We start from the raw sequence: 9,996 nt of genomic DNA, 5'->3' as shown, positions 1-9,996 counted from the left end.
ATAGAGTATAGTATTTGCTCTCTTGCCTTGGTGAATGGTTAGAGTTTTTGTTGAATTCAGATTTTAAAGAGGTTTATGGGTTTTGTATACAGGGAGAAGCGATGGTGACTGCTGCATTCAAATAGAGAGCCCCATCACAGCTTTGATGGCCTTTTCGTCCAGCTAATAGCGACCCCTCTCTGATTCGGTTCCGAAGTGGGGAAGGACATCCAACAGATGGTAATTAATTACCTGAAACTTCAAGGGGGGTAGGGGGTTCAGCAATTTGCCCTTGAAAAAAACGAGTAAAGGGGCATTTTTTGGGATTTGGAGAGGGGAAAAAGTTGGTCAACAGGATTTTGGTTTTTATTGACCAATAATTTTATGTTCTTTTTTCAGCTTTATGCAGAGATTAGGGACCAAACCCATCTCCCAGGTGAATAAATAAATTTTCTATGTAGGGGAAAAGTTGTCAATACTTGAATCGGATAAAAATGCTCTCTTTAATAATAGATTTTTATGGTTAAAATAGTCACTGTCTTATTTACCTGGGAAATAAAAGAACATGTATAAATGCAGTTACCTATGTAAATGGTTTTAGGAAAAACTTACCCGGATAATTACATTTACCTAGATAAATAATTTACCTAGATAAATCATTGGGGGTGGTATACTCTCTTTAACTTTTATGAGCTTAAAAAATGTAGGTTAATTTATGTACTAATCACTTATGCACACTATTATATATTTGAGTTGGGAAACTTTACATAGAACAACACAGACATTAATAAGTAACACAACTTACAAAGCTTCAGTCCATATTATATTGGCTATACTAATTAATCGTAAAGCTTAAGATTCAGAGAAAACAAACCATGAAACAGTTAGACAAGCAGTTAGCTAAAGCAGTAGTAGGTGAAGCTTGAGAGGTCAAGATCGATGATCCATCAAAAGCTAGATCTTCTTCAACTCTTCGGCTGATTGTCGAGGATAGATTGAGTAGTAGGTCTGGACGATGCTGAGGATGGTAATAAATATTGCACCCAATAATCCAATGAAAGTCCAAGGATTACTGAAATATGTGCGGCGAACTTCAGCAACCCAGACCCTCCACTTGTATTGGGTATACCTTCTAAGTTCCCCGGTAACATGTGAAAATTCATTATGATCCACCAGCTCCTTGGCCAAATGGTTGATCAGTTCAGCTGCATCATGATCACTACCAAGGAAATTCAAGAGTACACCGCTTGATCTCAGCTCTTTCACATCATCAGCTTGATCAATGAGTGAGTCTAAGAAACAGATATAAGAAGCTACTTTTGAATCACCCAGAGGAAAAGATCTTTCATAGGCTAACAAGTTGAGAAACAAAGGCTTGGTTGAGTGGTCGATGATAATTGGAGGGAGTGTCAACTCTCCATAGAAGGGTCCCGTTTGGAAACGGACACTATCCAAGTTGAATGATGTGCTCTTCTTGAACTTTATCCCTGCTACCTGTTTAAGCTCGGCCGCTGAACGGATTGAATGCCACAGAATTGACTCCCCTGTGCTTCGAGATTGAAAATGTTTCTTCCAGAAACGTTGAATCAAGTAATGAAAATCAAATGATTTAGATCTGTTACCTTGATCCTGGCTTTTGGTGCTGACTAGTTTGTTCCGGAAAAGGTCAAGCAGATGAACAGATTGCTTTTCTTCATTTTGTTGCTGTTGACGGTCATTAGAGTCGAAACAAACGAGTCTCAAAACGAACTTGTCAAAAATTCTTTCCTTTTTATCTTCGGGGAATGCTTCAGTCGTCAATGCATTGAGGACAGAAAAAGGAATTTGGTTCTCCAAAAGAAACAAATCAGTCCCTATGGAAAATACATCTTCATTCTTCAACTCCCATTTCTTGAGCTCATTATGGATCAGACAGTGGATGAAATAGACCACAAAACATCCATCCAAGAACATGACGCGTTTGAACAGTTCGTCGTTGTTTCTGTAGAACTCCTTTGGCAAATTCCCGGCGTAGATTTTCTTTGCTTCTTCTGCTATGCTTACGACCTTCTTGTATAACTCTTCTATCTCTGAATTTGTAACAACCAGCTCTGATGTTGTTGTCTCCTGCGTCTTACTCGTTTTATTTGCAATTTTACTCTCTGAAACTAACTTACGTGCTATTACTTTCTTCATCTTCTCCATTTCCTCGAATTTAGGATTTCCATAGTGATAAGGACCGATGGAAACCACCTGGGGATCATAGTATTTCTTGTTATCTTCGATATCTCGCAATGTACTCGGAACCTTCTGTATTCGACACTGTGTAATAGATTTAGTATTCTCTACTTTCGAGTTCACTATGGATCCAAACCAGTCATTTAGGTTTTGATAAACAGTGTGCGATCCATCATCTTTGATGGGTATGATCACTGCGTTTGGACAATCACCTATCTGATCATTCATTGAGATCAAAGAACGGAAATCAGGTGTAATAGAAACTTCCCCGGTTGTCCCTGCACTAATCCAAAATAAACAATGCATTAAAACCAGCAACTATGCTTGCGAGCCAGCAGAATTAAGACCAGAATTAAAGAAATAAAGGTAGTTTATCAAAAGTAAGGCTGTCTTTGGATTGCAGGGCAAAAAACAGAATTAAAGAAATCGAATCATATCCATTGTATTAGATCGGCCAGACTCATCCAATTCCGATGTACATTGAGTGACATTAATAAATTAAAACAAAATTGTTTAAAATATATAACATATATTATTAATAAAATGAAGTAATGATGAATTTGATATTAGACTGAAAAGGATTAGCCTGTGTTCTTATTTCGTAGACAGAAGGATTGAGGCGCAACTTCAATTTTAGCATATATTATATGTGGAAGGACATATATGATTGGAAAACAAATCCTCTAAACGTAAAATTGTTGGTAGAAAATACCACTCTTTCTGAAATATGGTCCCTCTTTATACAAGGGCATAAAATTTAATTTTAATATATACTATTATTCAGTTTCTTCAACTCCCATTCTCCCTCATTAAGGCATTTTTCATTATCATCATTAAATCTTACTAATTAATTAAATCCATGGATAATAATTTTAACAGTATAAAAGCTTATATTTTTAAAATTGAGGTTGAACCATTTTGAGTCAAGCAGGCCAACCTATGATGTCATAATTAAACAATAAAAATTTAAGAATAGGAAAGAGGTACCTTTTTAGTTTACATATTCGCCATATTAAACAAAATAAATATGATAAATAAGAAATACTTTTATTAATGATGGAAATGGAATATAAAATTTAAAACCAACAAAAAATGAAAACATATTCCTGTTCTTTCTCATTAAGTCCCATATCTAAGGTATCAATTCTTATTCTCTCATTAAATTCTATATTTAAGGTATATATGTTTCTCATCATTAAATTCTACAAATTGAATCCATAACATTATTTTTAATGGTACATTTGTTTTTGTCATTAAATCAATATTTTGAAAAATAACCTAAAAACAAAGTTATTTTATTCCCTCCTTGTGGTGGGTCAAATAGGTTAATAAATGATGTCATAATTAAATAATAAAATCTTAAAAATATCTAAAATATAAAATTACAGAAAAAAAAAAAGAGTTAGGTGTATCTCTAATATTATATACTAATCATGATAAATGAAAATAAATATGATATGTAACAAATATTTTTATTAATGATGGAAATGGGATACAAAATCTAAAATCAATGACCTACAAATGAAGTGATTCCATATTCAAATAATAAAATGTTTCAAAATACAAAATGCAAATAACTTCAAAAGTACAAAAATATTATAGAAAGTTTGGCTACATATTTGATGTTATGTATTTATAGAATATAGGATATTGGTATGTTTCTAATATTAAGATTTTCATCTTTGGGTAGTGGGTTATTTGTTCATGTCAAATTGATCAACCCATGATGTTATATTTGAATAATCAAAATTTTAAAGATAAAATAGTACAAAGAATTATAAAAGTAAAAAAATATAAAAAAAGAAATTGGACACAACTAATATTATAGATTCATGAAGTGTAATAAGAAAAAATTGAGCATGAATTTAATATTATATTCATCATATTAAACAAAAATATGTGTGAAAACTGAGATCTATTGTTATTAACAGATGAAAATGGCTAAAAATATAAACAAAGAAAAAATAATTTTTGTCTTACTAATGTCTTAGAACACTCTAATATTACATATTCATCAAACTAGCATAATGAATGAAAATTATATTTATTAGTGATGGAAAAGAAAAAAATTTAAAATTGATTTAATTATGAAGAAAAACTGTTTTCTTGTTCAAGATGTGGGTTAATGGTTCAACCATCTAGGTAAAACTGACTAGTTAATCCATGATAATAATATTTTTAAAATACAATATTTTGAAATGGTTCAATCATAATAGTATTTTCAAAATAAATAAAAATAAAAATAAATTATAAAATTGTTGGCATGTTTCTAATATCATATATTCATCATCATAATCAAAACTTATTTTTATTAATGATGAAAATTAAATATAAAATTTAAAATTAAATAGAAACAAAACAACTTTTCTGTTGAGTGGCGGGTAACTCATCCAAACAAATCAAACAGGCTAACGCAAAATTTTATAATTAAATAATAAAAAATTTATTTATAAAATATAAAATTTATAAAATAATTCTAAAAAAGTTGGGCACATCTCTATTCTAAAAAATTCTAACGCAATATATATATATATATATTTGATACAATGTGTTGAGCTTCTACGGACTGGACCGTGCATCCAATGAATCTGGAGTGAAGATTTTAGTATAAATTCTTCTGAACATAGACCTATAAAACTTCGATTTAATCACAACGTATTCAATCTCAATGAATGACACTGCTATCTAAAGTAGTAATTAGTAGTTGTAAAGCACAAAATATATAGTTTTCGCACTCTCTTCTTTTCCTTCTTTTCAGCCAACAGCTTTTAAGTGATGAAGCGTGTGTCCAATCATCATTTTTTTTATTATGTTCATTCGTATATATTAATATTTATAAATGTAGGTTTTGATTTATATGCACATCAATGTTGAGAGAAACTTCATTTTAATGCTTTTTCCAATGATGAAATATTTATTCATTCAATCACTGATGTAGCATCTAATTATTAATAAACTGTTTATCAAGTACTTTTCTCGATTTAGAAAACAAATCAATTACAAACATTTATTTAATAAAAAAAAGTTATAACAAACAGGTACAAAGTTATATATACTACTGTATTAAAGATCACAAAACCCGTTTTGCTTTCATATAAACGAAGAGGAAAATTTAATTTCGCAGCAGTTATGAAGGTAGCAGAAACAACCAGAATCGAATCAATATTCGCAGCAGTTACAGCCATGCACATGGAAGAATCCTATTCCTGACTCAAAGAGTACATCAAATTGCCCCACCTCTGGATTCTGGATTGTTCCCTTTCCCAGAACAACCTCTTGTATTGAATTACCATTCTTCTAACCGCAAAGAAATGTTCAATAAACAACCCAATTAAGTAGCAAACGATCATCGCACAGAAACATGATATGTGATGAGGTTCGTAGAGAGAAAACTACTACAGGACGAACCCAGAAATTTTGGTTGCAGAGGATTCCTAAAGAGTCTCCTCTAATAATTTATCTTTGAACATGGGGCAAATTTTATATCTAAAATCCTGATCATCATGAATCCAGAGATTAATTAACTCCTTTTGGTTTAAGACCGACTATGTAGGGAGCTGAAAATATGATCAATGCTGAGTGTAGCTGCACAGAGATAAGGTAATTAACTTGTACAGAGAACAAATTACTGGATCAAATTAATAAAGATAATGAGAAAATTAAGGCAAGAGAGGAAGAAAGAAAATCATGATAGTAATATAAAAAACTGAAAGTAGGAAAAAAGAGAAATGAAATCAACTCACAAATTATGTAGTTGTCCTTTGTCGCAAGTGTAACGCCAATTTCTCTCACTGAGTATATGTGTGTTTTTGTATGCAAAATCTGTTCAATTGCTCAAGGGTTTTATAGACTACATCATGCACAGTGGACAAGCGTAAAGTAAGACAAAGGTGAGGTGAATAAAAACAATGAGATCGTGATACACATTGAATGGTTAGCACTCTGAGCGAGTGTTAGTTTCTTAATTTGTATCTTTGCAAAAACTGATAGAGGGTTTGGGGTGGAAAATTCAATTAACACTTAATAAATATTCTCACAAACTGTATTATTAAAAGTTGTTTTTAACCTTTTTGGTGGGGTATTTGGAAAGACAGGTGACAAAAAAATTTTGTAATTCGTTCACCATCTTGAAAAAAAGGAACCCATTGAATGGTTCTCTCTTTGGACACCGGATTCCGTACTCACAAAAGGGTTTTCACATGTTGCTCATAAGTCACAACCTTTTGCATTGCAGCTGTCCATTGGGAAGATTTTTCGTATTTATGTGTTTTTCAAGGCTTTTAAAACTAATTCGGATAATGAACTGGTCAGAGGTCTAGTTCTCGGGTCGAACGGTTGGTCCATTTTGATAAAAAATTAAAAAAATAAAAACGGTCAAAACTACTGAACGATTTAAACAGTTCAACCGCTTGGGTCAGTGATTTACTGACCAAATCAATATGTTTTAACAAAAATTTGATTTTAAGAAAAAATAGAACCAGTCACTTAATCGATTTCCGGTTTTTCTGGTCCGATTTTAAAAACCATAATACTTTATTGATGAAAAGATATTCCTAATAAGACATCAGCAAGTGGCTGTTAAAACGGTTTTATGAGGACTGAAGAGCACGTTTTGTTTGTATTTAAAAAGTTGGATGAAATTGGAATGGATATCAAAAATGATGAAGAACATGAAACACGTTGGAGGGTTGTATGTGGTGTAAAGTAGTTATGTAGAATTTGGAGTGAAAGTAGTTAGGAAAGTGCTAACGATACACTTCATTAAAGACACCAAGGCCAGCTGTTAACTTATATAGTGAATAGTAAAGTGTAGAATGCTTTCCTTTTCAGTTGGGATTCATATAAAGAGTAAAGAGTGGGGTGGTTGGGTTGAATGATTGCATCTTCTTTATCAGTTCAATCAATTCATTTTAAAAGCATAATACCTGCAAACTTCCAAAACTAACCTTTCTTAATTAGCTTCATGTTCAATTTTAAAGTCAAAACTGCCATCTCTAACCTTCTTATTCATTTCATGATTACATGTAGGACAAAAGATATATTTTTGTTAAGTGTTCTTCTCTTAAATAGAAACTTATACTTCATAAAATAACACATCTTTTGATGAATTTGATCATTATTTTATATAAGATACTTCATAAAATAAGTTTAGAGTAAATAAGAAAAACAAAAGGGTATTGTCTGCACCCAAAACCCAGTTGAAATGTGAAACCCCCAACCACTTTGCATATGTAGTCGGATGCCATGCCACCTAAAGACCCTAGATACCCTCAAATCCCTAACTATCTAATTTTACCTCAATACTCCTTTGGTTGTCCATCCATTAGGATTGTTTTTTGACTCTTTTCATTGATCAAGAGCTATGATCCATGAAACCTTTAATTTGAATCTTTTTCATAAGACCCCACTAACGAGGTTAGAACTCTTGAAAACCTCACTTTACCAAATTTCACCTAAAACCCCCTTCTAATCTTCAAACTAGACAACATTCCATTTAGTAAGTTGTTGTATCCAATTAGAATATTCCCTACCTTGAGAACTCTTGAAATATCTAATACACTCCTCACTTCCTCTCTTATCCACGATACCCCTTGTTCTCATTCTCCCTTGCACATTTCTACTCCCTAAGATCCCCCAAAATAGCTCTCACCTCTCCTTTTACCCATAATACCCTGGATTCACCTCTTTTGGACATTTTTCCCCTACGAATTTATAAAGTACTCACCCTACTTGAACCCTAAAAGTAGGGGAGAGAAGGGGATTTCTTGTGGTTCGATTGGTTTCATTGATGATGGGACGTTAGAATTGAATGAAATATTTCTATTATTGCCAAGGATGGGCCGAGGGCAACAATATAATTATGCTTCCTTTAGCCGAAGGTTGGTAGGTCCGAGGGCTAATGTGTCCAAAGGCTGCAAGGTCTGACCTGAGAATTAAAGAGCACATTAGAGGCCTCGGGTGTTATCCTAGGGGCAGAAACTCCGACGGTCAAGTTAGTTAGGTGCATAACAAGGAGTCGGACAAGGCCTAAATAGAGATAGCTCAGACAAGGTCACCAGAGAGCTAAAAGGAGAGCTTAGAGCATCAAATGGCAAGATGATTACCTCATGGTGATGAACATATTTATACTTGAGCTCGCCTGGAGTTGGTTAGCAACGGATGGCCAGGATTGTATCTAGCCGATGCCACATAATGCCATCTTAGGCCCTACAACATGTGCCTACATCATTTGCCCCCCACTCTCAAGGTTGTGCGGGAGGGTCGAATGGAGAGGCGCTGGATGGTGTGTCTGGCGAGGACCTCAGCTTCGATAGAGAGAGTGTAATCTCAGAAGCGTGGAGGCATTGGCCTTGGCTGTTGAGGGCTTCCCTTAGTCATCTAGCAACAACTGCTTTGGAGTCGTCTACGCCTCTTGGGAGTGTGATGAAGAGCCGAGGGCTCAATATCATGTTTTGCATGGGTACGAGGTGATTGTGCCCCCAAACCATGTGCTTTTTAGGTATCGGATGGTGATGACCGTACATGGGATGGGTCTTGGTGTTAGTTTGTGGTGACTGTATGCAAGATGGGTCTCGGCATCGATTGGTGGTGACCGTACACGAGATGGGTGTTGGGTCGTGACTGTACATGCAACAAGTTTCGGTGTTGACCAGTCATGACCATATGCAAGACGAGCATCAGATCGGTCGGATTGAGTTGCTTCTGGTCTAGAGTAGGCAAGCAAATTGGGTGAATCTCTTGTCATCATTTCGTCTTTCCAAGGTGAACAACACGTGTCGGATGTCAGTTCAGACTATCCAGTTAGCCACTCCGTGGCCATTGGATCAGAGACGATCTGAGCCATCCATTTTACTTTAAGTAGGGTGTTGATTAAGGCAGTTGCCACCATTTTCCTTCTTCTGTTAGAGTTTTCAGAGACCTTGGCCATCATCCTAGCTAATCACTTAACCTTCAGAGACCTCATCCGTTAGATAAAAGATTGCGTCCTTAGCCATGTCTTAATCCAATTTCGGTCTAGAATGCTTTGATCTCCTTGAAGAGTCAGGCACCCTGTCGCCCCGTCCTACTACTTTCATTGAGACCTCTAGTAGTGAATCCGAGGGGTCGCCTCAGAGGCCCAAGATCCAAGTACTAAGGGAGAGAATTGCTCCTGGAGGTGCCGATTGCGACCGATGGGGCGATGAATCTCTCCAAGAAAGTGCTGGCTTTATGGGGCCAATAGGTTGCACAACTGCTAATGCCTTGGGACCGAGTCTCCCAAGGTGGTGAAGGGTGGTGAGGTTGAAGAGTCGATCCTAGAGTTGGTGGCGAAGACCATGGCCCAAGGGGTGACTATAATGCACTATCCACACTCCGACATGAATAGCGAACTTAGCATAGAGAATGTGAAGGCTCTTTCTAAGTTGTACCATATCCCGAGGGGATATCAGCTTAGAATCCCCAATACCAGTGATCGGCCTTGGCGACTAGAGGAGAGGGAGGTGTGCATCCACAAGCACTACCTCCAGTTCCGCCTTAGGTTCCCCCTGCATCCCCTCATCCTTGAGCTGTTGAGGTGCTACAACATCTCTCTTAGCCAGCTTGCTTCCAACGTCGTGAGGACAATCATTACTATACTAGTGATGGCTCAGCTTCGAGGTGTTTACATAACCAAGAAGATTTTTCTGTGCATGTTCATTTTGAGGAGGCATATTTCCAGGGAGGGTTTGTACTACTTCCAAGCCCGTCATGGAGGGGTGGTCGACAACCCGTCATCCGTCCATAATTGGAAGAATAAGTATTTCCTCATGTCATATCCAA

At 35.6% G+C, this 9,996-nt stretch overlaps 1 protein-coding gene across 3 annotated transcripts; it reads right to left on the bottom strand.

The window, feature by feature from the left end:
* Window positions 1-691: 691 nt before the first annotated feature.
* LOC148871990 (UPF0481 protein At3g47200-like) lies at window positions 692-6,057 on the bottom strand. 3 transcript variants are annotated; one of them, XM_088968557.1, is made up of 3 exons: window positions 5,940-6,057; window positions 1,602-2,474; window positions 692-1,523 (listed from the first exon to the last, which is right to left on the bottom strand). In XM_088968557.1, exons 2-3 carry the CDS (start codon window positions 2,422-2,424, stop codon window positions 934-936), a joined length of 1,413 nt encoding a protein of 470 aa, XP_088824683.1. In that variant the 5' UTR covers window positions 2,425-2,474; window positions 5,940-6,057; the 3' UTR covers window positions 692-933. The 3 variants fall into 3 exon arrangements, with proteins under 3 accessions (XP_088824683.1, XP_088824681.1, XP_088824682.1); XM_088968555.1 differs by having other exon boundaries at window positions 692-2,474; XM_088968556.1 differs by having other exon boundaries at window positions 692-2,479; window positions 5,940-6,013.
* Between the last annotated feature and the right edge of the window lie 3,939 nt (window positions 6,058-9,996).

This window comes from Nelumbo lutea, chromosome 2 (genome assembly GCF_056320005.1).
Source record: "Nelumbo lutea isolate HS-2025 chromosome 2, American lotus-T2T, whole genome shotgun sequence".
NCBI classification, from domain to species: domain Eukaryota; kingdom Viridiplantae; phylum Streptophyta; class Magnoliopsida; order Proteales; family Nelumbonaceae; genus Nelumbo; species Nelumbo lutea.
This window is presented reverse-complemented; position numbering and strand designations above follow the sequence as displayed.

Coding starts and splice junctions, on each gene's coding strand:
- LOC148871990 (XM_088968555.1), bottom strand. CDS start 2,424: ATGAATGATCAGATAGGTGATTGTCCAAACGCAGTGATCATACCCATC.